Source organism: Sebastes umbrosus, chromosome 1 (genome assembly GCF_015220745.1).
Source record: "Sebastes umbrosus isolate fSebUmb1 chromosome 1, fSebUmb1.pri, whole genome shotgun sequence".
Lineage (NCBI taxonomy): Eukaryota > Metazoa > Chordata > Actinopteri > Perciformes > Sebastidae > Sebastes > Sebastes umbrosus.
The window spans coordinates 33,693,455-33,721,000 of NC_051269.1; the positions used below are offsets into that span (position 1 = coordinate 33,693,455).

General features: G+C 42.3%; 1 protein-coding gene across 12 annotated transcripts in view; it reads left to right on the plus strand.

The window, feature by feature from the left end:
• The first annotated feature begins 7,449 nt into the window (after positions 1-7,449).
• celf4 (CUGBP, Elav-like family member 4) overlaps positions 7,450-27,546 on the plus strand; it is a 102,292-nt gene continuing 82,195 nt past the window's right edge. For 2 of the 12 annotated variants that reach the window (XM_037769814.1, XM_037769866.1), the window contains exon 1: positions 7,453-8,404. In XM_037769814.1, coding sequence (XP_037625742.1) covers positions 8,116-8,404 — 289 coding nt within the window. In that variant the 5' untranslated portion in view covers positions 7,453-8,115. Of the gene's footprint in view, positions 8,405-27,546 lie in introns of all 12 variants that reach the window. The other 10 variants (XM_037769796.1, XM_037769859.1, XM_037769788.1 and 7 more) reach the window with 8 other exon arrangements.

Sequence of the window (27,546 nt, forward strand, 5' to 3'; positions counted from 1 at the left end):
GCACGGCCTGATATGGGGATATAATTGTCTTTACAACACTCTTAGCAAGAAGAAGGCTATTACTATTCTGGAAATCTCCAAAACCACCCTCATTTTCAATCTAGTTGAATGATGTGATGTTTCTTCTAAGCTTGGAAAAAAATTAAATTCTCTCTCCGGGGAGCAACTGATGGTTTCTTAAAGTTATGGAGACCATTTATTGAGTATTTCAATAACCAGTCAACCATTGCTCCAGATTAAGAATCAAATCTCTGGCCTACATGTTTAATCTGTTCTTCCTAACATTATCTATTATGTATGCTGGTGCCTCAGTTACCTGTCAGTTGATCCCATACTCCACTAAATCAGTGCTTCTCAATCGCTTTGAGTCGCGTGCCCCCCAGAATAATCAGGTTGGTATTTGCGACCCCCGCCCAGCTAAAACAGCCGTTTCTATGCGCCTCCCCCTGCTGATTTTGAGTGATTATTGTGAATGTTCTGATTAATACATGTAGGATAAATCATATAATGCTTTATTTGTGACAGTTATGTTTAGTTTTCACAGCTAGCTCCTTGGTGTTGTCTAAGGAGCTCTACGCACTGTGGATCTTTGATGCGTTTTTTTTACATTTTCTCTCCCCTGACCCCCCGGCATTAGAGCAACACAATATTGATTCATATTTGATCAGTGCTGCCTAATTTGAACGTTTGATTGGAGTTCGCGAGTGATTGACAGCTGCCTCTGTTGAATGAACAATCAATAGGAACGCTCTCTCTCTGAAACGACCTGTGATTGGCCAAAGTCTCCCGTCAAGGGCTAGATTTTCTAAAGCCTGAAAACAGAGCCATGAGGAGGTGCAGAAGTCTAGTTTTCTCTCAGAACACTTGAATTACAATATGCTGAAAGGTTATTATGGAATTTTTGCACAATGATGCCAAAAACATTCTGCCTACTGCAGGTTTAATGTTAAGTATTGCCTAGAGGATCAATGATGGCTTATCCATTATTGTCCTGTCTCCTGACACTTTTGGACATGTGGATCAGCAGAGAGGCTACCAGCCCACAGTATATAACTTATTTGTAAACCTGTCACGGCAGCATTGTTTCAGCTGTGTGTGTGTGTGTGTGTGTGTGTGTGTGTGTGTGTGTGTGTGTGTGCGCGCGCGCGCGTGTGTGTGTGTGTGTGGTAAAGACATCCCTGCCAGTAAATAAAATCCCAGTTTGACAAGGCCGGTGGGATTTCTGGGTCACATGAACAAAGACAAGCTCATATTTGCTTTTGCGTGTGGGTTTGTTCACTTGTCTGGCACCCATCACATGTGAATTACAGTGATCTAGAAATATATAATACACACATACACATGAGTGAGCACATGCACACACTTCCGCAGTGACACAAACGCTACACCTCATCCTTACTCGAGATATTTTTTGGCCCAGGGGTAAACCAGAGAACCAGGTGTTATCTCACTCCCCTGTGAGTCCCACTTTCCTCCCCAGAGCAATTAATGACACCGTGGAGTCAGAAACTCTGGCCCCAAAATGGCTGCCTATCCGGAATGGAGGTGTCACATCACCCTGACAACCAGGTCAAGCCCTCGGAGTATCATCAGTGCGAGCCAACAAAGCCAGGGGTTGGAGGTCATCTCACCTCCTGACCCCTTTGTGGAATTGATCTGTTGTGGTGGAAATGGGATTTCGTTGCTGCATGATTCAGACGGCAGACAGACACCGAAGACATTTTCTGTCTTGAATGATTGACTAGATGACGCACGATGTCGGACACAACAATACGGTTTTACAGTCACAAAGGAACCGCAACAGAATTAGGTTAATTTTCTGTCATGTTTCCGAGTGTGAAAGCCCACGTGCGGGTGCATCTACGTGCCTAAGCTGCATTTATATGTGCACAGTGCATGCCAGTGTATGTGTGATGTTGTCAAGAGGCTTGTGTTTTCGGGGCAGCAAGTCAGTCGGGGAGAGGAGCTGTCAGCGTGGCTGATCTGTGCAGCTGGCACTCGGCACAGGCAGAGACGCCCACCCATGTCAAATGTCACAGCACTAATTTCTTTCCAATGCAGCCCAGGTATAACCGCAGGGGCGAGAGACAGACACACCTCATTGCTCCACAGAATGAGATTCCCAGGAGGCTGTGCAATTCACAAATCTACAGGCTTTATTTTAATGAAATCCGTCGCGGCTTGTCATTATTGTTTTGTGCTCGGCTGTATGCTCATTTTAGGAATTTTGGGCAGCACATGTGTAATGCAACAATTTCCCGATTCTTACAGAGAAATAGGGGATTGCACGCCTGTTAATATCTTGCACTGCAACACCATTTAAACTTGGTTAAACTTGGTTTGTAAAATCTCTTTTATTGCCTCTGGTCACTGGAGTGTGATGTCTTAAATGTGTTTGTGTTAAATATAGAATTTACAGACCTATACATGTGTGCTAATTTTATCAAGCACACAATAGCCTACAGTGTGATCACTGTGTGGATTAAACTAAACTAAGGTTACATGTTTAGTCCACAGATCTGCTGGAAGGATGTTTTGAAAATAATTTTAATGGTTCTAATGCGTTATTGAATGCATTTGTGGCTTTTGTTTGTTTTTGCCTAAGGGGAGATAATATCCCGCCTCTCAACCCAGTGTCAACAAACTTCCACTGTAACACTGTTCATTCCACGCATGACCCAATAAAATGCATTTTGCCTCAGGAAATTAAGAAATATTCCGTCTCCCAATTACCAGCTCTGTTTCTGCGGATTTCTGCATATTTGTAAGTCCTTCCTTATCAATGCCTTCACATACAAATGATCTTATCTGTAAACTAGATGGAAGTCTCTGCATATAATGAATATGATCATATAGTATGTGGCATATAAGTAAAATCATCACACCAAACAGTTTATACCAAGAACGCTGTGTACTTTTTATAAGACGTCATTTGAAATTACTGCAGTATTTTTTTTTTTCCTTGGCACATCCTTTCCAATTTCTAACAAATTGGTGCTAATCAAGTGAAAGGGGACCTTCCTGCCCTCCTCGTCCCTCTAAACTTTCTGAGCATTTAGTCATGCACGTGTCGTTTCCTCATTCCTTTGCGCTCTTCCTCCTAAATTACTGGGAGGTGATATACAGCCTGGGTGTCCCAAGGCTACAGGAGATTTAGAACTTTGTCCCATCTGAAGGAGAGGTGAGAAAAGACATTACTATGCAGAATAGGTAATATTGAAAACGCCAGAGCTCTTTATGGTGCCCCATGCAGATTATCAATCTATTTGTGTAACTTGGCTACCCAGAATTTCATTTCCCTTTTCATTTATTTGCCTTGCTGCAACCGTTTACAGTGCAGAAACGGAAAATTGAAGCCATGACGAGCAAGGGGAGCAATATTCCAAGGGCAAAATAGGCCTCTTCTGCTGTATGATTGCAAAGGTTCATTTGGAGGGGGAGGAGGAATGAAGTGACCTCCTTTTGATGAGCTCAGAGGAATATTTTGAGGAAAAACAGGGTGTCCACATATGGTTGTCTGAACCTTGTCCATACTTTCTTCTTATAGGCTTTTTTTAAGTGTAAATTTACTGGCCGTCTTGTCTTATAAAAGGCAACACTTGTCAGTATTGACATATATTAAATTCAGCACCCTGGACAAAGGCATACGTTTGGTAGAATTGCTTTGTTAGTTTTAGCACCATGGAGAGAGACATTGGTTTGGTAGCATTGCTTTGTTAGTTTCAGCACCATGGACAGATGCGTTTGTTTGGTCGCCTTGCTCTTAGTTTCAGCACCATGGACAAAGGCGTACGTTTGGTAGCATTGCTCGGTTAATTTCAGCACCATGGACAGAGACATTGGTTGGGAAGCATTGCTAAGTAAGTTTCAGCACCATGGACAAAGGCATACATTTGGTAGCGTTGCGTTAGTTTCAGCACCGTGGACAAAGGCGTACGTTTTGTAGCATTGCACTTAGTTTCAGCACGTGGACAGAGACATACGTTTAGTAGCATTCATAGAAATAGAACATAAGAGTAGCTGATAGGAGCTGCGACCAAACACTTTACAGCCTCACTGATGTGGGTTCTGTTATCACATAACAACTAACAGCAATCGCTATTTTCTCTTATACCAGTCAAATTACCACAGCAAACATTTCAATGACCCTTCTACTCCTATTTAATTTCTATGGTGGCATTGTTCTGTTAGTTTCAGCACCATGGACAGAGACATATGTTTAGTAGCATTGCTCAGTTAGTTCCAGCACCATGGACAGAGGCATACGTTTGGTAGCATTGCTCAGTTAGTTCTGGCACCATGGACAGAGGCATACGTTTGGTAGCATGGTTAGTTTCAGAGGCATGTCGGTGTTCCTCTGTTTCAAATTCATTTGTTGGTCCTGTTTTACAACTGCAGTCTCTAATAGGCTGTACATATTATCAAAGTCCAGCCTTGACTTATTTCACTAAAGAGCATTTGAATTGAAAATCTGATTTTGGGGGGTAATGTAGAGAGAATAAATATGAAAATTGTCTGACAGACCAGGATTGCTCTCAGCACGCCTGTGCAGTGGGCACAAATGATTTGAAGATCTACACAGTCATATTTGAGTATACCCAAACGGATTAAAATAAGTACCATTTTGGGAGCGAAAAAGACACACTGTTACACGTCTTGCTCGTTAATTGCGTGTTATTATTATCAGTCCGATGGGCTCAGTCACCGAAGCCATTTCACTCCGGGCGACACTGAAAACATTTCATAGTGGCTCACAGGTAGGTAGGTTGTGTGACGAAACAGACCGTGAGGGAACCATCGTGGCGCCATACCTTACATAATCATCACGGTAGTACCCACTGAACATAATTACAATGATTTGTGCCCTCCCATTTCACCCTTGTATTAAAAAATATTGCCGGAGGTAAGTCAGGCGTGAGCGCAGGCGAGGCTGCTGTGGTGAATGGAGTGTGGCCCCGAGGGAAAGCTTGGAGAGCAGAGCACGGTGTCATGCCAAAGAAAGCCAAGTCCCCCCCCCCTCCCGCCCTGCTGGGGCCCGGTCATGCCGTGAGAACGGGATGACATTACCGGGCCATTTAGCTGGCGGAAGAGCAGAAAGAGGTGAGAGAGGCGCCGAGTGTGTCGCTTTTGTTATTTAATGGTTGGCTAATGTCTAGGCGGAGGGGGGGGTATGCCTCATAGCCAAAAAATGAAAACAAATAGGTCAACATTATGAGCCTTGGATGTCGCTGCTATACTATGAGGCCTTCAGGCTGCGTGGTTTGACTGGAAATACTGAAGCATAACTGGAGTAGCAAGACTACGAGTTCATTTTGCCCCTCACTGCAGAATGGTTCAATGCCTGTACACCCAACACTTTACCCTTTGGTCTAATATGAATACAACATTTTATCATATATGGGCAACCAATTTTAACAAGAACTTAATACTCAGCATGGCCATACATGAGTACAGTCCCTCTATTCCATATATAGATCAAAATGTATATGGGTCTTTCTATGTGGATATTAATTAGTTTGCCTTTCTGTGAGATAACAGTGTCACATACTGAAGCACAAGAGAAAGGGTGAGATATGTTTTCCATTATGTTTCCATCTCCACTGTCAGTAATTCATTTTTTCCAGGATACTTTGCTGACTGTTTAAATGACATTCATCAGACTGGATTTCAATAGAAATATCATCACTCTTATCATTTACACATTGCCATGACCTCGGGTATTGTAGCTGTCCTTTGGGGGAAAAGAGATAAACACTATGAACTGACTCCCAAAGGAATAAAGCAGAATAGCCACTGATCTTCACCGAGAGGTCATGCCTGTGCTCAGGTTGAATTGAATTGGAAATACCTGATCTTATATCCAAAAGACGTGTCTGTCATTATAAATTGTACCCACATTGAGAATGAATCTTCAAACCTACTGTCACTCGATTTGCACCTTCTCCGGGTCACTCAATTCGGAGCTGTAAGATCACAGATTAGGGGCAAAACAGACTCCTGTTATATGGGATTAAGATGATGTTCAGTGTTGGGTAATAAAAATCATTCCGTCCTGGAGCATGATGCTAAAAAAATGTGTTTAATCTAAGAAAGAAGGATTTTTTTTCTTTTTGTCTACCCATTCAATCAGGAATGTTAAGTCAACGTCTATCACAGGCGAAAATATGCTTTTAATTTATGTATAAATGTTTTAGACCTTCAACTCTGAGTGGTGTTTAATATCAACACTTAACTCACTCATACTAAGATTTTCATAAATCAAGGGCTGCTAATCAAACTGGCCACTTTACATCTGATTAAAAACTGTTTGGTTGATGCCTAAAGGCCTAAAGTAAGCTTAAAATTAATTTCATGTAATGAATATTGGATGTCCTTCCAAATGATCAATCAGCGTTTTTTACAGAGAAATAGCTTTTCAGATATTCTCTGCATTTACAGTGTAAATTATAATATTGAAATGTGTGTTTTTTTGTCTTTTTTTGAGGATTATCATACCCTGAAGAACACCTAAAAGAGTTGCCGACATCGCTGAATGTGGATTTCTGTGCCATCTTGTCAATTTGTCCCACTCTGGTGTGACTTTTTTTTTTTTTTTTTCTCTTTCTCTCTCCATCCTCGATGTGCCCCCTCTCTACGCCACTCGGCGGTGCTCACAGACTTCCCCTTGCTGGAAATCAAATCATCTAAAAATCCACATGACTTTTTGGAAATGGCTAGATAGAGAGGAAGCTATAATAATAATAATAATAATAATAATAATAATAATAATAATAATAACACGTCGTCTCACCGGTTGCAAAAAAAAAACCCTGCTGTTTTTGCGTCTCAACAATAACGACGAGCGGTCGGAACCGTCAGAGGAATCCTGATCCGTCGGTGTTGGTGTGCTTTAGTTGCGCCTCTGTGGGACTGAACGCGTTTCAGCACCACGGAGCTGTCCACCTCTGTGGGACTGAACGCGTTTCAGCACCACGGAGCTGTCCACCTCTGTGGGACTGAACGCGTTTCAGCACCACGGAGCTGTCCACCTCTGTGGGACTGAACGCGTTTCAGCACCACGGAGCTGTCCACCTCTGTGGGACTGAACGCGTTTCAGCACCACGGTGCTGTCCACCGGCCAGCAGCGTATAGCGACTCACTGCTTCTGCTGCTGCTGCTGGAGCAGAGGAGGAAGCTTTTAAGATGATATCAAGTGTGATTTAAGCATAAAATCAAACCCTCTTTAAGAAACGACATGCAGCCACATTTTCAATCCATCTACGAATGTTTATTGTGCGTAAATGCAAACATATCAGGAGTAAATAGTCGTTTTTACAGCTTATTAGAATTAAAAAAGAACATAGTGTGCATGTCAGTCACGAAGTAATGCATAATATCTGGAGACTGTGTAGTTATTTGCTCTGAGTGTAGGAGCACAAAGGACCGTATTCTCTATATTTCTCTATTTATAGCCCCTCTCCCCTCGGTGGAATGTACCACTATGGTCTTCGCATCAGAAAAAGGAGGGGTGCACAGACGACATATGGAGAGTTTATATGTACCCAGGTTTGTTCAAACCTCCCCGCAGCTCTGGAGGAGATTGAACCGGTCCCGTCCGTTTAAACCGAGAAGACACCCATACCGACTCCTCAATGCAAAAAAAAATAAAAGGGTGCCAAGAAGCTGGGACGAGGGAACGTGGGTGTAAATAGACAGTGAACGCATCTTGGTCTCTCTCTCTCTCTCTCTCTCTCTCTCCCTCTCTCCCTCCCCCTTTCTCTCTCTCTCTGTGTCTCTCTTTTATGAAATCAATGAACGAGTTATTGGGTAGGACATAAATATAAGGAATCAAAGCCTCCACCGGGACCAACACGGCATTGCTCCGCTTTTTGATATGCGTCTTCGCCCAAATGCTACATGTGTTTTCACATCAGTGTAAATATTGGCTTTGATAGGACGAGAGTGGAATCGGCTCTGGCACGGCTTCTTCTTGGTCTTCTTGGAACCACATTTTTTTTTTGACCAAGACTTCCAGCAGCTTCTTTTTTTTTTTGTAAAAACGATTCTCCCACCATCATCAACCATCTGCTTGTTTTGCGCACCCACATCCACAAACTCACTGGTTGGTCCGAGAAGATGGCAACTTTAACCAACGGGCAGGTGGACGGCACGGTGCTGCACGGTGTCGGTGTCGGTGTGGTCTCCGCCAACACCAACGGGCTCGTGAACGGATTAAGCCACAGCCACAGCCCGGTGGTGGGCTGCCCGGCCACCATCCCCATGAAGGACCACGATGCCATCAAACTCTTCATCGGTCAGATCCCACGCAACCTGGACGAGAAGGACCTCCGGCCACTCTTCGAGGAGTTCGGCAAGATCTACGAGCTCACTGTGCTGAAGGACCGCTTCACGGGCATGCACAAAGGTGGGTGCTTCTAGACTTGTTTTTGTCAAATCTGTCACACATTGGTGAGAGTGAGGAGCCAAAATCATGCAGGATTTCAATGGGCAAGATTGTGCAATTTTCTGTCAAGATAAAGAATGACTTTTACGCATGTTGTTGCTGGATTTGTGGAATTTATTTCCCTTTTCATTGCAATCCAGTGCTTCATTGCAACTATATATCCCAGCATGAGGGTGCATGGTGTCACGAATCACGGGAGTCACGACGGCATGAATTTATGTGTTGGGTGATATTAGGAGGAGCGATGCTCCTCTATGTGGGCAGCAGTGAGTGTGCACGGGAGTGTGTTCACACATCTAGTCCGGCGCGGTTGTAAAACGTGCTTTCATTCACCAGCACGGTGCTAAATCCAGACCATTAACCTCATCACGTTTTCACGTTGCAATATAGCGAGGAGGCTGTTGTTTGATCGCCCGCAGCACCAAACACACACACACACTGTGCACACCGTAACTCTCACTGCTGTGTGTGTGTGTGTGTGTGTGTGTGTTGGGGGGGGGGGTTGGTCGTGAGAGTGGGGGGGCGGTCGCGCGTGCACGTGTGTACGCACGTGTGCAACACAAGAGGCCTATGAATATATTGTACAGCCTTTTAAAAAAAAAAATTTTTTTTAAGATTGTCAGAGTGAGTTTTTCCTCCTTTAATATGAAATCTAAACTATAAAGTTGAAATATAAATTGCACATAAATATATTTTAATTGATTTTTAGACATTCTAACCCAACCAAGCTTATTATTTAGGTCTATTTTTCTTTTTTTATAACTGTTCCCAGTGTAACCCTTTGTTCCAGTAATGAATCATCATAAACTTTGTGGTGTCACAATGCTACATGGCCTTTCGGTGTAACATTAACGACCAGCCTTGTAATTTTGGTGCAACAGGAAGGAATGACTGAGCTTTATCCTCCTATTTTATTTTCCTCTCTCTCAAGGGAAGGGTCATTCCCTGCAAATCACCACCTATAACGAGAGGTCACTAATTGATCTGCTACACCTGCAGGACATCTCCCAGGGGAGCAAAGTACATTAAGAATGAGCTATCACTTTTTGGGATCCCCAACCCCCCCCCCACTCTCCTCCCCCTTTAAGGCCCCCTCCTGCCTCATGTAAACAATGTGTGACATGCACCATGTGTCAGGAAATGATTATGATATACAAATAATTCCAGAGGGCGGAGACTGTGTGCAGGCGCGGGGGAAACCAAAGAGGTGGAGAAGGGAAGAAGAGAAGGGTGGTGGGGGGGGTATCTTTTATTAATAGCCCAGCTGTAGTAGCGACTCCCTGTTGGACAGTTAATCACCAGTGGCCCCAGAACTATAGGCACGGCTGGCCAGCTGATTCTAAGAACTGTCTCCTCACAGCGATATACGGCCCTGCTTCCCGGGCCGGGGCCCCCGCTTTCATTAGCGAGCCCCCGCTGCGCTCATATTTTAACTAGCTGGAGGCTCTAGCTGCTCACCAGCTCACCAGCTCACCGGCTCGACCTGCTCGATAGGCCACATTCCCTCCCAACTCTCCTCCCGAGGTTAACATTCCAAATTAGCGATAAAAGACAGCACGTCCCCACAAATAACAGGCAAAGTGACTGACTGTGTGCATCGCCGTCATACTGGGTTTATGATAGACTTACACAGCATAACATGGATCAGGTATAGCATGCTGGAACAGCAAGAGTTTGAGACAGGAGTAAATACACTTACGAGCAAATACGCAAATATTTTTGAAGAGAAATAATGCATGCATCTTGTAAAAGGCCATTTAAAGTGCTATTTTTTTGTACTTTTTCCTGTGTTTTCTGTTTGAGGTCTGGCTTGCTTACTACACCTTAACAGTGCCATTTCAGTGGTCACATGTGTTTTGTACATTTTGTACAAAACACATTACGATCTTTCACTCCCTCTCCCTTTTTCCCTCAGTTCCTTCACGCAGTATACATCTTTCAGAGTCCTACTATAGAGTAGAAAAGAGTCAAACCGAGGGCATGATGACCCTTAAAAGGTGTGAAATGCTTCAGTAGAGTGAAGTCTATAGAACTGCCCAGCAGAAAACATCTTTTCTCCTCTTCATTAACTCTGCTTTATCCCTTTCATTCTTTGCTTTCCCTCCTTCCCCTTTTGTCTTCACTTTATGTACTTCTTGCACTGACATGTTTCCTGCTCAGTGACAGTGACATCATGTTGGATAACAGCTGTGGTAACACAAAGCCTCACCTTGTAGATGATCAACTGCTATTTGCTTTACAATTTTGTTCTACCTCTGTTTTTTGTTTTTTTTCCTCAATTGGCACATACTTGGTACAGTAACTGTCATCGCTAACAATGCAATGCCTCATCTGGGGGGATACTGTTGCATTCATTTAACTTTACCCAAAGAGACATGGCACTTTTACAAAGAAATAAGCATGGCTTTCAGCGAGATAATACAGAGCTTTTTTCTGCCACGGCAGGTAATAAAAGGCCCTTGTGTTGTGCTGTACATCAACAAGCCTAAAGAAACAGCCTTTGCTATGGTAATGCTACCTCTGAAGAAAGAGACCCCTATTATAGCCATTGTCAGCCGTGCCCGTGATACTATTGCCATAACCCTCCCCATAATGACTCCATGTATCACTAGTAATCTAGTCTTTAGGATTCTGTCCCCTTGGAATGGAGGGGTGGAGGGAGCGGTGGAGGAGGGGAGTGTGGGACGGGGGTCTGCAGAGGCTGGGAGCGGGCGCGGGGACACCGGCGCAGGCCTACATTCTCCCAATGATTTTATTTCTCTCCCCTCTGCGACCGAGCCATGCTAATAGAGGCCATTTATAATGGTCACCGGCTGCTGCTGCTGCTGCTACCAAGCACAACGGGGCTGAGAGGCACGGCTAGCACAAAGAGCCAGCCCTTTTCTCTTTCTCTTCTTCTCTCTCTGGCGATGCAGCATGGGAGGCGGGGGTCTATTCAGGAAGAGAAGGTGTAGATATGATTGCTAGCACTATTCATCAGCCTGATTTCATGTAATAATCACCGGGGCAATTGAGCTGCGATGATACGGGGGAAGACATTTAATAACCGAAGGTTGTTATCTATTGTTTACTGCTGTCACATCTTCAGGCGGTATTGTGTTTCCAGGCCAAACCGTTATTGTCTACATCTTCGTTTTTTCCGTGCAAATGCAAATGCAACTGTCACCGAGTTTGTTTTACTGCTGTTGTTTCATTTGGTGGCAATTTAATGCGAGTAATATATTTGTCCTTGGCCAAACTAAATACATTAGCAACAGCCCCCTCGCCATAGGCTCAGACAGTTAAAGTGGTTGCGAAGTCGGGGAGTTGCTCAAAGTCAAAGCAGGTGTTGAAACTTCATTAAGAAACGGGCCAAATAGTCCATTTTGACCTGGCAAGTGATGTAAATAAAATATCTCAGGTCTTTAGTGCAGATCATCCTACATGCTCACTGCAATAAAAATAACTGTGGTGATTGATGATAATATCTTGGCTCTGGAGCTTTTTCGTAATTTAATATCAATACTTGAGAAAATGGTTTTAATATGTTTGAAATAAAACAAGTGGAGACAGAGTGTGATGACCAATAGTAATCCTGTTTAAATGTACCCACACTGCAGATGGCTTATGCTACAGATGGGGGCTATAATCTATGCAGGTCATAAAGGGAGTTATGGTTCCCTCTGAACGTCTACGGTATTGATATTTCAGCCCTTTTAAGCGAATGTGTCAGGGGAGCAGGTTCAGAGCAGATCATCGTGTTTGGTGAGGCCAGGAAGTCACGATGCCAAAAACATGAAAGTCTCATGCTGTGTTTTATTGCAGGCAATTAGGTGTTACAGGTTGCCATTAGAGTGCCGCCTGCAAAAAAAAAAAAAAAAAGGAGGATAAAAACCAAATGTGGCTTTGAACAAAGAGAGGAAGAAGAGCGGGTGTGTTTTTTTCGTCCTGCAGGTCTGCGTTAATGCAGCATGCGTTCCGGCCGAAAAATTTCACTCTCGTTGCATCATCCTCTCTCTGTGGGATCTTTCTCTCCCCTCCTCTCGCATTTGGTTTGGGATGAGTGTGTGTGTGCATATATGAGTGTGTGTGTGTTCATGTGCTCCTCCTCTCCTCCCTGGCCCAGAATCATCCACTCAGCTCAGCTCAAAATGCGCGCTCAGGCCCCACATTGTGCCCCGGTTCTATAAAGACGCGTTGCAATCGATTTTGACTGTTTTGTCGGGGAGAAAGGCAACACGTGTCACAGAGCGGGTCGCTTCTTACCACTCGGGCACCACACGCCACACGCCGCGCTCCCCCCCTCCCTCCCCCCCCCGCACACCCCTGTCCTGGCACAGCCCAGAACTGCCAAGCAACAAGAGGGGAAACAAGAGGCGGAGCCGGAGCGCGGAGTACAGTGAGCCTAATTTGTCAGGAGGGCCGTTGTCAAGGCAGCACTGCCTCTGTTGTCCATTATTATTGGAGGGGACTGTCAGATGAGGGCCGGCTGATGGCCGAGCAGGGAGCCAGTTAGTCACAGTGAGAGATGACCGCGCCGAGCCAAAGGAGGGAGTGCTCACGGAGCTCCTGCGAGGATTAGCATGCTAACAGCAGGTTTTGGAGTCATGAGGCCTGTCAAGGAGGTGGAGCCCTCTGGCTCCTCTGACCTCGGCGGCCCTCTCATTAAAACCACTGACCTTTACATACACAGAGAGAGATAATGTAAAGGGATGGCTGCACCCATACGTTCCTCTCATTTCCTCTTCCAGAGTGCTGACATACATTCAACACAAATTGCAAGTTTGGTAAATACAAAAGTAAATATGTAATTGATATATATGAAATATATCAATACCAATAACAAAGATACACATTTGAAATAACTATAAATCCTACAATTACATTGCCATTTATAGTGACTTAACTTCAGAGAACTTTTTTGTGTTGACAGATCAGGAGCACATGCACGTCTACTACTATCATACAGTAAAATGGTCTAGTCAGCATATATGAGGGTGTTACTGTAGTGTGTAGTTATGTCATGGCTTACTGTGGACGGCGGTGCAGACCTGTGGAGAAGCACAACACTGAAGATTTGTGGCCATTGTTATAGGTCAGAGAGGCTGCTGATGTCAGCAATTTTCACACAGATAGATAGATAGATAGATAGATAGATAGATAGATAGATAGATTACATTATTTGCTAATTTCTACTGTTTCCAAGTGAATTCTTTTCTAGTGTGAGAATCACTCTAGGCGTGTGATGTTTTCTGTTTCCTATGAGATCGCTAACTCACATTTGGATATCAATATTCTGTTAAACTAAAGTCGAAAGTGATTCATAATATTTGCAACAATTTCTAAGGCGAAAAACATCTCTGAAAAATTCATATGCACACAGTGGAAAAGCTTTCTTGTGTTTGGGCACAGTTAAACTCGTCAGCCAATAGCCCACAGCTGGGTTAAAATAACCTTAAATGTTTCATCAACATTTGGCCTTTTGTTTTCCATAAAGAGAGGCTAAACAACTCACTCAGGCTTCCCTCCTGCTCTTACTTTCCTGTTGCCGTGTTTATTGCCCCGGTGTACCATTCTTCCAGAGGATGAAAAAAAAAAAAAATCCTTTTTTGACAAATGCTCCTTGGAGAGGTAAATATTTTCTGTTTTCAAGGCTCTTGCATCATCCAAGTATTATTGTGCTCCGTGTTCAATTTTTAAAAAGCTGATGCTTTAGGCCTCTTCACTCTTTTAGGTACGCTTGATACCACTTCCAAGCCCCACCGTGCTTCAGATACCGGTGGCCGGTTCAGAAGACGGGGAATGCAATACTATTGAAATATTGGAAAGACTTACATGTTGTTTTTGAGATTTACTTTTGTTCTACTGATAATCTCATTTCTAATAATAGAGCTTCCTGTGGGGAACTGCCCTGCCTATTTTTTTTTTTCTAGCTTGACATAATTTTTTTTTTTTTTTTTACAAGTTTTAAAATTCATTGCATTTCAGGATTAGCTTTGATAAGTATAATATAATGACAAATATAAACATGCTGCTTCCATAACACAACCTGCTATATAGTCTCCGCATGTGATTTCTGTCTCTATACTTTACATTTTGTTCCATTTCTGGCTCTCTTATCTGTGCCACGCAATTACACGGGTACCATGCCTTACAGTATATGTAGTTGTTCAGTGTAAAAGGCTTAAACACCGTTTTCTTTGCTCACCAGTCAAAAGGTTATGAATCTCCTCTGCGTGTGAACTTGGTGGGGTTTTTTGCCTTTTAGATTAGAGCTGCAGGCTCCTTTTATCAAGCTTTGCACAGTCAGGAGGCATTATGACAGGGAATATTATAATATCCGTGCCCAATATCTGTATGTGTACAGTATATGTGTGGGCTTATAAGCGCTTGTATACATTTTCTCTGTATATTTATTGTGTGTTCATCCCTTTCTGTGCATATGGATATACGTATATGTGTGTGATTATACTCCAACTATAAGCCTTAGCTAAAGCAGTACTTTATAGCAACTTTTAATGTTTAATTTTATTTATATTTTAGGCCCAAAACCGACTCGAACCCCCCGTGTTCACATGAAAACGGGTCCAGCTGCAGCTCTCTGCTGCAGAGACTGTCCACGAGGAAATAGCAGCATGACACAGCAGCAATATGAAGAATAGAAGCAAAGTTTGTCACAGCTAACTGTGGCAGCAGCCCATTAACGCAAGCATTCATTCTTGTTACATATTTCTGCTCCAAATGTCTTTTATTCGCTTCAAACTCCATCTAATATATTTAAATGTTCCATACCATTTCTAACATCGTCCTCAAGGTCAAGTTATGTTTTAATATCACAGATATTATCACCTTGCACACAGATATTGTAATAAGCCTTCACGATTTCTCCAAACAGTGATACTTTCAATTACCTTTTTAGCCCATACACAATTGGCTCATACACTAAACAAATCATTCGGCTATGGAGATTTATGGTTCATAGAAAGTTGAATTGATGTTTATTCTCAACCAAATTGCTACACATAACTCGAAGTGGCGTATCTGGGTCTGCCTGCTGGGATACTCCAAAGCAGGGATTACACAAGCCGTGTATTATTTGTCCCAGACAGAAAGCACGTCAAAGATTGTCGAGCATGGGCATGACTCGTCAGGACACGCACATATTTAGCTTTCTCTGTATGCATGCATACAGACTCCTGTGCGGTACGGTGCGACGACTGCCAGGTTTGAGTGTCCCTGATTCAATTCACTTTCTTCCCATCTTCCCTTCATGCCTATTTCATGGCCCCCAATTAAAAATGCACCACGTTGACTTGTAAAAGGAAGGTGGGAATGGAGGTTAGGGCTTTTCAAAGATCTCTCTCAATTATTCAAGACCAAGTTTGATTCAGAAAATGGAGGAGGATTAATAAGTCATGCAGAAGTTTTCGAAGGTTTGGGAGCAAAATGTGTAATGCAAGATGTTCTGATGAAACTGACAGAAGCATCGACCAAAAAGAAATGTTTGTACTCGATTAGGCTTGACAAGTTTTGACTCCCAGAGTCAGCAAACTGCTACTTCTCTTTAACAGATGCACGAGGGATCTGAAGTTCAGGTCAGAGAAGCTTTGTTCCATTTTATATTTGAGAAATAAATTTAGTTTCTGAACGACAAAAGGCCACTGAACAGCTTTGAATTGGTATTTCAATTTTTGCCAATTGTTTCTAGGTACCCACTGGGTCCATATCATTCCATTTTCATTCCCCCAAAATGGAGCAAATCAGTGGCTTCTCCTATCAGATATTACCATTCAAATCATATTGGCACCACATTGAGGGAAAGTACATCAAGGCTTTATCCTATCCTGCTGGTTGGAGAGCAGATAGACCAAAACATATCGCTGCAGAGGGAGATGGTGCAAGAGTGCGTAAAACGACAAGGAGCTCAAGACAGAGAGAGAGCGAGCGAGCGAGGGAGAGAGGGAAGGAGAATTAGAGAGATGTTGAAACGGGGATGATGTAAGAGAATGCGTGAAAAGAGGCGAGGGAGATCCATGGAAGAGGGTTCGGGTGGTGGTGGTGGGGGGAGGCACACAAAGACAGACAAAGAATATCAAGAGGCAGGGCGATATACAAGAATGAGAGCAGAGATTGTAAAGAGACGTGCCGACTAAAAATGGAGGCACAGAGAGATTGTTCAATGACAGGCACAGAGTGAGCAAAAGGAACGAAAAGGAAGAGGGAAGAAAAGACAGACAGACAGAGAGAGAAGTAGAAAGAGTGAGGGAGTCCCAGAGACAGATGTCGCCCTCGCTGGCCCCGGCAGATTGATAGCTTCTGGCCCACTTCCATGCCAGGCTTTGACCCCACTGTCCTCTGCTGTAATTTATAGGCTGCGTTTTGCCAGATTTAAGCACTACTCTGTGGCCATCATGGCTCGAGAAGGGGGAATGACCTTCCTGGGATGGGAGCAGAATTAGACTCCTGCAGCTCCGGCCACCCCGGGGGTAAATAAGCAACGGCCCTCCATATTAAATGGATCTCTGACAACACGTTAATTGGACAGGTTTTATTGTTTATTTGTCAATCTATGGTGTGTTAGCTCCTGCACTTTCTTCACACACTTCAGTATGTTAATGTGACAGTATATATAGTGTTCAAGTGTTTACCGTCTTCAAGATTAGATGAGTGTGCATGTGCAAAGCAGCTCTTTGCTGCATATCAGTTCAGTCTTCTCATACAGTACTTCTCAACAGTTTTATGTTTGTTTTTTTTTGTACATTTTCCTACAAATGTCCAGCAAGATGTGTCCATTCAAAATAAGTCAAATACAGTCTTTTCAAAATAAAACTAATTAGTTAGGTTTAGGAAAAGTTCGACTTAGTTAAGTTTAGGCAATAAAAATACTTGGTTAGATTTAGGAAAATAATTAGTTAATTAGTCAATTAAGGATTGAGTTAAAGTAACTCCGGAAGTGGTATAACTAAAGTACTAAAGTTACATGACAAGTTAACGTTGACGTTTTTGGTACAAATACAGTTCTCCTGGGCAAAGGTCCAGTGTTTTTTGGTCCACCCATCCACGCCGACCTCGTTCCTAGGCAGCCTTTGTCGCTCATTATACTTCCTGGAGATAGATTTCGTGGGATATATACGAATTACAGTGTATTACTTTTCATAGATATAGCAACGAATGGTGTATGAGAATAACCTGGTTTATATAGTATTTAAGTTTTAATGTCTTTAGCGTCTGCAAGAATAAATGAGTGTGCATGTGCAAAGTAGCTCTTTGCTGCATATCAGTTCAGTCACACTCCCATCAACATACAGCAGCTGAGAGGTTCTTTACATTTTGGGTGATACAAAGTCTGGACAAACCATTGGTGTTCTGAAGTAATTTCCTTTACTTAAATCAATAAAATAAAATAAAATAAAAGACCACGTGTTGTCTTTACACTTTTTATAAAGCTGAATTGTTACTTTATAAATATTGTTGAATTGGTTAGAAAAAGGACAGAAAAGTCAAACCAACTGTTTTAACTTTGGCAGAGAACTGAGTGTTCCCATCATCTGTCATATTAAAAAGCGTATTGAGAAAATGTTTTTATGATTCTTGCAAATAAGTGAGTGAATGATTGACATTCAGCTGGATTTAAGCAGGTTCGTGCTGTTTGTAGAAAAGATTATCTACCTCAAAGCAAAGGAAAACCTTCATAGGGTTGTTGACACATGATTGAAGTGGCTAGGAGAAAATGTACCTACATAGATCAATACATTGAATTAGTAAAAAAAACAACAATATATCACAAAAACTCTTTCATTCCCACTGTATTATCTATTTTAAACAAGGCCAAATAGACTGTCACTACTTTTTAATGCAGCTTTGGACACCTGCTCTTATTTATTTATTTATTCATTTATTTATTTTTTATGTTTTTTATGTAATTGTATGTGTCTTCATGGGTGTATGTTTTTATGTTGTTTATGAGCCCCTAACCTAAGACAATAACTATGTGACAGACAAAGTTTTTTGAATGATGAATATTTGAATCTAACAAAAAAAATGTGAGCAGCAGCCAACGGCAAACGAACGCAGTGTTTGAGTATTATCTTTGCATCAAACAAAGAGCGTCGGTGGCCATTAAACTTAACTTAAACGTGAAGTTCACTGAGCTGATGGTGAGTGCACTCTTCATTTATATTATTTATTTATATTGCAATGCCTTGTCGTATAAGCAATCTTTTCTTCTTCTTTTCTTCTTCTTCTTTTTAATTTCCTCAGAAGTTTATTTAAATATTCAACATTAGCTTAACGATTATATAAATAAATATTATTATGTTATTGCAACCAAATGAACTGCTTTGGAATCTCTTTTTATTAAATATTAAATAAGTATTTTTTATTTCAACCATTTTAATTAACTTTTTTGAGTCTCATAAAAGACACCTCAGACCATTGTCTGCACCTTTTTGGTTCTTTAAAGTTCTCCTTCACTGAGAGGCCGAGTTGCTTATTGACTGATTAGCTGCTGCCTCCATAAATCAAGCACTAATTTTGCGCAGATTGCCGGCACAAATGAGAAAATGAGAAAACCGCAGCATAGGTTTGCACTGTGGTTTCTTGTAAAGTAAATACGGCCCTGCATGTATCCGGAGTGTGCCCTCTAGTAAACTAACTTGGCTGGCTGGCCGGTGGGCTCAGCTGCGTTTGTGCTTGGCCATTCAGAGCGTTACTTCAATGCACAAATCAGCCCAGGGAATGATCTGGACAGAAAGCCTTCAGCAAATTATTACAGATTTGCAATTTAATGGCTTCTGAGGTCTCTCCCAGCCCCACACAGGTTCCGTACGAGACAGAGCCCATTAGTTTGGTCCTTTAATCACAGAACAGGAGATGGGAATCCTGGCCAAACCTATACATACCCCGCTTCACTTGGTGTGGAATGATTTCATGGGCTTATAGATAGAGACAGAGAAGTATGTGCGTGCGCGCTGGCGTGTGTGAGCATTGGCTAGTTGATAAGCTTTGCTTTCCCCGGAGCAACAGCAGTGAGTGTGTCAGTGTGTGTGTGTGTGTGTAGGAGAGAGAGAGAGAAAACAATGCGTTCCTCTATGGATCGTTTATCAATACCATGAGGACGCACGGGGCAGTAGCAATTAATTTGGCATAGGCTATATCTAACGCTAACAAAAGTCCACTTCATAAATAAAAATGGAGAATTAGATTCCAATGTCATGTTCCCAAAAATGTTTTCATTAAAAGTGGGTTTCAATTTAAGTAAAACATGAAAGTGTTTTACTCTGCAATATTAAAGTTATTATTTTAGCAAACTAATTCAATTTAATCATCACGAGAGAAACATGACAAAGTAAATCATTTACTGAGTCTGTTCGGCAGACTGTAGCAAAGTTTCTAATTAAAAGCTCTACTTTTATAAATATCAGTTTGTTTTCAGGTGACTCAACCTGACCTATTGTAGACTATGAGCTGTAAAACAGTCCCTCACTTAAAGCTGCAGTGGATAGAAATGGAGCAAATATGATTAAAAAAAGTTATTTTTATAAAAGGGTCACTATATCCTGACAGTATGAGACAGGTAATCTGAAAAAAATCATGTGCCTCTGTGTCCTCCGGTGCTCCTAATGGCATCTGCAAGGTTTCACGGACGGGAGGAAAACAACCAATCAGAGCCGAGCTGGAGCCTGCCGTCTCTGAGCAGCTGTCAATCACTCACAAACTCTGATTAAACGGTCAAACTAGGCAGCACTGATCAAATATGAATCAATATTCTGTTACTGCTCTGGCTGGTAGGCTGTGCTTGTTATTTCCTAAACTTATCTCAACATGGCTTCGGCGTCACAATCTTTCTCATTTTACAACTAAACAGAACACTACAAGATGTTTCTAAAATAATTTGAGGCGAGAAATAGGCATTACAGTAACAGAATATTGATTCATATTTGATCAGCGCTGCCTAGTTTGACCGTTTGATCGGAGTTCGCGAGTGATTGACAGTTGCCTTGGTTGAATGAACAGCCAATAGGAACGATCTCTCTCTTTAAAAAGAACTGTGATTGGTCAAAGTCTCCCGTCACGGGCTAGATTTTTTAAAATCCTGAAAACAGAGCCATGAGGAGGTGCAGAAGTCTAGTTTTCTCTCAGAACACTGCAGGTTTAAGCCTGTAGTTAAAAAAACAAAAAACATTTGCTGGTGATTTATCACTTATTCTGTATATTAATCGCAGTTCCCATGTTATGGTCCGTTATGGATTTACAGTACAGTCCTGTTTATATAGGCAGAGAGAACATACTTTAGATAATGAATAACTTTTGTGATGCAACAGACAAACAGCCAGCTTTTCACAGGGTGTTAAAGCAGGTCTTCTCCCTTAGCTATAGTTGCCCTGATTAATGTGCCATCGATGCAAAATGTAAAAACTATCACTCCAATCTGCCTTTCAATGTCCCAATTTGTCCAAGAGGAAGCCAAGCTTTCTAAATGAGCTGGATAAAAGTGACTGCCAAAGGGGGTGAATATATATAATTATCTGTGGCTGGAGCACCAACAAAGGGACTTTGAAAATCAACTTTGTGCGCCAACGGCTTCATTAGCTCGACGACAACAAAATGTCTCCTCGAGTTGCGGGCGGAAAGACGCAGGTACACCTGCAGAGCCTCCTGTAGAGCCTCCTGTAGCCCAACCGCTATCTGTTTGGGATTAGAAGCTACTTAATACGCTAATGTTAATATGCTAATGTGTTAATGTTGTGTTTGAATTATGAGGTGATTTAAGAAATGGCTTGCTGCTGTTTTGTTGGCCGTACGCATTGACACGTTAGAAAGGACGGATAACTGTGTTTACTTTGCATATGGAAATCCCTGGATGTCTTTCATCTGTCCTTCCTATAGCGACTAGTGGTCCATGTTAGCTTTGCAAACATCTTAATTGTGTTAAATGGAGGAAAAAGGGGGGAAGATTAAAAGCCATTAATGTGTGTTGTGTGAGGGTTGTGCTATTCCCGGGACGGTGCTTTTGTTCACTTTGGCAAAGCAGACGAGAGAGTTTCACCTTGAAACTCAATGCACACCAGAAACATTGTCATTGTGTCTACCTAAAGCGCTGCTGTCTCTCGCTCGCACTGTTTTATACACTGTCAGACTCGCCTCGCTTCGTCTTTGCATTTCTTTTTGTGATCGCCTCCCTCCATCCTCCTCACTCTCTTTGTACGTCTCTCCCATTTTCTCTCGTTCTGTCTCTCTCTTGCTTTTCCCTTTGTAGCACTGTTTCTCCCCATCACTCTCTCTCTCTCTGTCTGTCTGTCTAAGCGTCAGATAAGCTCACTGGGGGAGACTTTAGAGGACTCTCCATCTGTGTATAAATAGCTCTGGATGAATTATTGAGGGACCTGGGGTTGCTAATAATCCCGCAGGACCCATCTGACAATGACACAGAAGATGGAGGGAAAACAATTACGCAGGCTTTCTCCTTCAGAAGAGTGGGAATGGGAGTGAGGGTGGTGGGGGGGGGGACTCGGCGGCCTCTGGGAGCCTCCTCGCGGGGCCCAACATCTTGGCTAATAAACCCAATTAAGTCTCCGGAATCAATCGGAGCCCCGGGGGCGTCCTCTCTCTTCCTTCCCCGGACAGCGTGCAACAACAGGAAGTGTAATGATTCATGTTCCCCCTTCTGCGTTTGGATCGTCCTCTCATCTCCATCTTGCAGGTTGGCAAGGCGGACGGGACAGGACAGGATGTCCGCCGAGGCAGGATAATAGGACAGGGAGTGGAAAGGAGAAGAGAGGCGAGGCGAGTGGAGAGGAGAGGTGCACGGAGGAATATTAATGGGAGTGTTTATCCTGTAAGTGTTTTACCGGGGGGACGAGACATGGGACCACTCCCATGACAGACTTAAAGCACTTTGTCCTCTTAGTGATACATGATTCATCTGTAGACGGATTTTTGATTAATCGGCTTTGCAAGGTCCTCGTCTGACTGTTGACACAATATGCTCCTACCTATCCATCTACCTACCTACCTATCTAATATATCTAAAGTATCCTATAAAAATATCGTATAAAAACGGAAAGTAGAAAATGTTATTTATTTTATTCTATTGCATATTATTTATCAGTCTAATGGTTCAATGTCTGCAGATTCAAACCCAGACAGGAACGATTTTGCAAAGACATTCAGTAACCAAGTTTCCATACAAATGTTGAGCAAATTTTTTATCGGATTTCCAGAAAATCAGCAAAATAAAATGCAAATTAATGTGTTTTTCCATCCACTACCGTTATGCGAATATTAGGAGTTGGTTCATCGAGATAAACAGTTAACAAGTGGATGCAAATACACCTACTGACAACAATTGTTATGTCCAACGGCAAAATTGTTCATATTATCTCCTCATGCAAAATCTGAACATATAAACTATATTATGGTTTAGATTAGGGAAAGATCTTGGTTCTAGCAATTAGAATAAGGTATGGTTAAGGTTAGACAACCAATGCACTTGCAGGTTTGTGACAAGAGGTGAACTCCGGTCTCGTGCATGAAAGCCAGGCGTGCTATGTGTGCACTTCTTCCAGTGCAACCCGATATCACGCCAAAGTGTGTAATAGACCTGCCTGTCCACCAGAGGATAGCATGTCGTATCATGTTTTGCCTTGCAGAGGCGTGAATATTAAACACGTGTGTATGAAGGTGCAGTATAGGCTACAAACCACTTAGTTAGGTTTAGTAAATAATCATGGTTGGGCTTAAAATAAGTACGAAAACTAAGTACAATACGTACGGAAACAACTTAACATAAGTACGGAAAACATGTCACGTAATTTATAAAACAAAACACCGGTCTCCTGCTTGAAAGTCCTGTGTTTGTTGGATCCATCCACCTCCACTCCCGCCCGCCATAAGCAGTCTTTCTCACTTTTTATTCTATGTCACTACCTCTGAGCGTAGCATATATACGCAAATACGTTAACATTGCATCAGTACAGACTACATGGCGTACAAATGACAAGCCAAAAGCAAGTCCGGCGTTCTTATTACACGCTTTTGCCTTGTGCATTATCGTGTCATTCATGCGCCTTTTCTTGCGACCGGGCTGTCCTGTGATGGAACATTGGCTTTGGATATTTATCATCAAGTCTGAACATACTGGTAATCCTGTGATACTTGGCTGGTATATTGTGTCTCCTAAAGGCCTGACGTACATGAGAGCAACCCAAATCATAAAAGAGACAAATCAAGACATTCAGCATTAAAAGTGCTGTGCTGTCTGGATTTCAGAGCAGAGTTTTAGAGTCCCATGATGGTCTAAACACTGTTTCAGAGCTTTTTCCACTCTGCCAAGTATAAAGTTCCCAAATGAAACAGCTGTTAACAGTTATTTGGCATGAAAATGCAAAAAAAAAAAAAAGTCCATCTGATATCAGTCGAACATTGTTACATTAGTCAGCATCAATAGATTTCCCAGAGTGCCCGACCTGGTACGTAACGGTGCAGACCATCTTAGGAGTCACTCCACGTTTAATAATTCATATTGTGAAAAGCTAAATTTGGGTCTCCCAAACAGTTCCAGACAAAATGGCTGAGGTAGGATGAGAGTGAGCTGATTCGTCTGCCTGGATAGTTTGTGTTTTGCCATCAGGGGAGCTTTTAACAAGTGTGTTGAAGCAACTATGTTACATGTGATTCACTTGGCGTGAGAGTTGTTGAGGAGGGTTTTTTTACTTTGTGGCACGAGAGCTCAAGCGTCACACGTAAGCCCAGTTTGTGTGTGTGTGTGTGTGTGTGTGTTCTGTCCCGACCCTCAAGGGGCCGGGTGCGGGGGGGTGATGGAGGGGTTTGGTGGGTGGTGTGGGGGGACGACACTGTCCTAATGATGCATTTTCTACGCCATTGATTCAGTGGCTCTGCTCTCCAGTAAATCCTTCACATGCAACACATTAAAGCTGGCCCTTTTTCCTCCTTCGCCAATCGATTAGCACAGCTTAGAGACGGCCACTCTGGGAAGCAGGGCGAGAGATGGGACTTGTTATCTTCAGGGAGCTCTCACACACACACACACACACACACACACACACACACACACACGCACAGGCACACGCACACGCGCACACACAAATAAAATTTGAAGGTGCTAATTCTTTCTAACCCTTCTTATGTCATAAAAAATGGAAATCTATCTGTGGTTTAAATGTGAAAGTGCATCAAAGTGTGTGAGAACATTTTTAGTTTGCATGCATTTGCTATTAATACCTGTAATCTCTGGATTACTGCATGTATTTTAATACGGGAGGTTGCTCACATCCAACTCTCTTGGTCTTTTTTTTTGGGAGGGTTTTGTTTCTTTTTCACTGTGTGCAGATGCAGGTCATTTTTTGAGTTTTGATGTAGTAATTATTGATTTTCTAAGCTTTTATTGTCATAAAAGGCAATTTTTTATTCCCTCACTAGTTGCCTGCACATTTTTTGGGCAACTTTTAAATAATTTATTCATGCTATTTTTCAGCGTGTTGCAGAAAAGTAGCACTCAAACCCTCAGAGCACATTCATTTGGCATGATGATATAACAGTTTTGCAGGAAATGCCCCGTTATTAAAATTTATGTGACACCCCACAGTCAATCAGAAGTCAGTATTCGCCCAGGAAACAGTATAACTTTTATTTCACGATCTTCATATCCTCATCTCCGAGAGCAATTAAGTTACAACTGGAGCCGCTATTGTCCCAAATTACTATGTCCTGAACTTTTAAAAATGGGGGAAAACTGGCACAGATGTACAGTAGTGCTGTCCCTCTGAGTTCCATCCGTCATAATGGTTATTAACTTTTGCTCTGTCTTTTCTTGCTCTCCAGTGGCGTGCTCGGTGCATATTACAGATTCTTCTTCTTGTTCCCCCCAAAGAGAGGACTAAGGGATCTGCATATAGTCGCCTATAGCGGAGCTGGTACTGCTATTACATTCCATTATAAATGAATTCACCTCCTCTTTCATAATATTGCCCCTCAGTTCTGCTTCACTCTGCTGAAATAATATCATACTCAAGACCAGCATTCATTAGTCCACGAAACAGCTCCTGAATTTTTAAGGCCTTTTTTACAGAATGAAAAAAAAAATGCTTGATGTGGTCTCTGAACAGTAATTGACGTTTTTTTTTCCCGTGTTTTTTTTTTTACCCCCCTTGTTCACTCAGACTACAGTAGCATTCTCCGAGCTCATATTGTGGGCTTCAAAGTGCTTTTTTATTTAATCAGGGTTTACAGCTGCCAATTAAAGATTTTAAGATGATACGGGGAGAAAGTTGGAGCGTTCCCGCCTGGAGACCTTGGCCGTGTCCCCTAAAATAGCCTCTATCCTCTGTCTCTTTTTTCCATTGTGAGTAATGATCTAAAAGGTCAGCAAAGGTGAAGGGGATATGAGCGACTGCTGCTCACTTTATTGAATTACTATTCCTCGCAGAACCAAAAGTGCGAGGGCTTGTCTGGGGTTTTTCAGTTTGATGCCAGAGATATTCAAAGAGGACCTATTATGCTTTTTCTCTTTCTTTTAGTGTGCTGTATAGATTTTTTGTGCATGTAAAAAGTCTGTAAAGTTACAAAGCCAGAAGTCCATGCCAAAAGGGAGTTACTCTCCCCCACAGAAACACTGCTCCTGAACTGCCTGAAACGCCTTGATTGAAGTCCTGCCTTTTCTTCCGTAACGTAGTGATGTCATCGAGTAACACATTTGCATAATACCTGCCCAGTTTGGCACGCCCTCAGACAAAGCTAGTTAGAGCGGAGCTGGAGAGTTTGGTTTGGTTGACCAATTACAAAAGAGTGGACCAACTGACCAATCAGAGCAGACTGAGTTTTTCGGGGGGGCGGGACACAAGCTCAAACAGAGCGTTTCAGACAGAGGGTGAAACGTGGTGTTGCAGCACAACCGGTGTAAGAAAAATAAATCTTTTTTTGAAGATTAAAGCATGTAAACATGTTCTAGTGGAAACCCGAAATACAAGTATGCACCTGAAAAAGAGCATAATAGGTCCTCTTTAAGTTAAGCCTGTCTGCGGCGTTAATTAATCCAAAACATTTCAATATATATGAGTATAACACTATTAAGACCTTTTCCATAGATGTGTTCAATATATGGAAAAAAATGTGCAGGAGTTATCCAAACACATGGTTGCAATAGCTGTGTATATTTTATTTCCAGAAGTGGATTTTGCTGCATTGCAACTATCAACTTCCCACATTTAATTTTCTGGTGTTTTGAAGCAGATAAGCTGTACAGTAACAATCATAAGGCTCATATTGAGTGTCCCAGTTACAGCAGTACGAGGGCGACTGTATCATTCTTGAATCAGGAAGTCTCTTAATACCACAATTATTAGTATTCCTCTTTTGCACTCAGTGGTACTCGTTTTCACCACATGACTAAAACACCAAGGCTTTATATGCTATTTCTCTGAACACAATGAGTCAAGAATTTCCGTCTTTACTCTGACCCATTTCAAGAGTGAATTGAAGGGTGTTATCTAAGCCTTAGCACTCCCAAAAATCCAGTCAGAACGTTCTTGTCTTAAGGTCAATCTTTTAAAAAGGAGGGAAAAAAAACATTCTTCTGTTTATTGAGCAAAGGCCGTCCTTGGTCAACCCTTTCAGGCGGAGATAAGTGCTAACAGAACTGAGGTAGGGGGAGATGTGGAGATTTCTATTGACTGACTGAAATTGGACAGCCTCAAACAAAGTTTCATGCCAAAGTTTTTCGAGGCAGAGTTCCAGGGCTATGCAGCGTGGAGTTTCAGCCGTGCCGTGGATAAAGCTTTTTAATGCTATTGACTCTTTTTAGGCTCTCACCAAGATGTTCTGAAATATTTAAATGATCACTGGGAGTTTCTCCCCGTCTGTGGCTGGGAATAAAAGGATAGAGTGAGAGGAGGGAACTTTTTATGTCAGCCTTTTACAATCCCTGAATTAATAGGCACACGATAATTAGAGAATTCTGTGCAATAACATTGTCCCCAAGCTCTCTAGTCTTGGGTGGCGACAGGCGATGCATGCTGGTAAAAAGTAATTCATGTGTCCAGTAACGCTGAAAAGCACTAATTCGGGAATGCATTAGTAGATTTGCTTTTAATCATAATTAGTTTCAA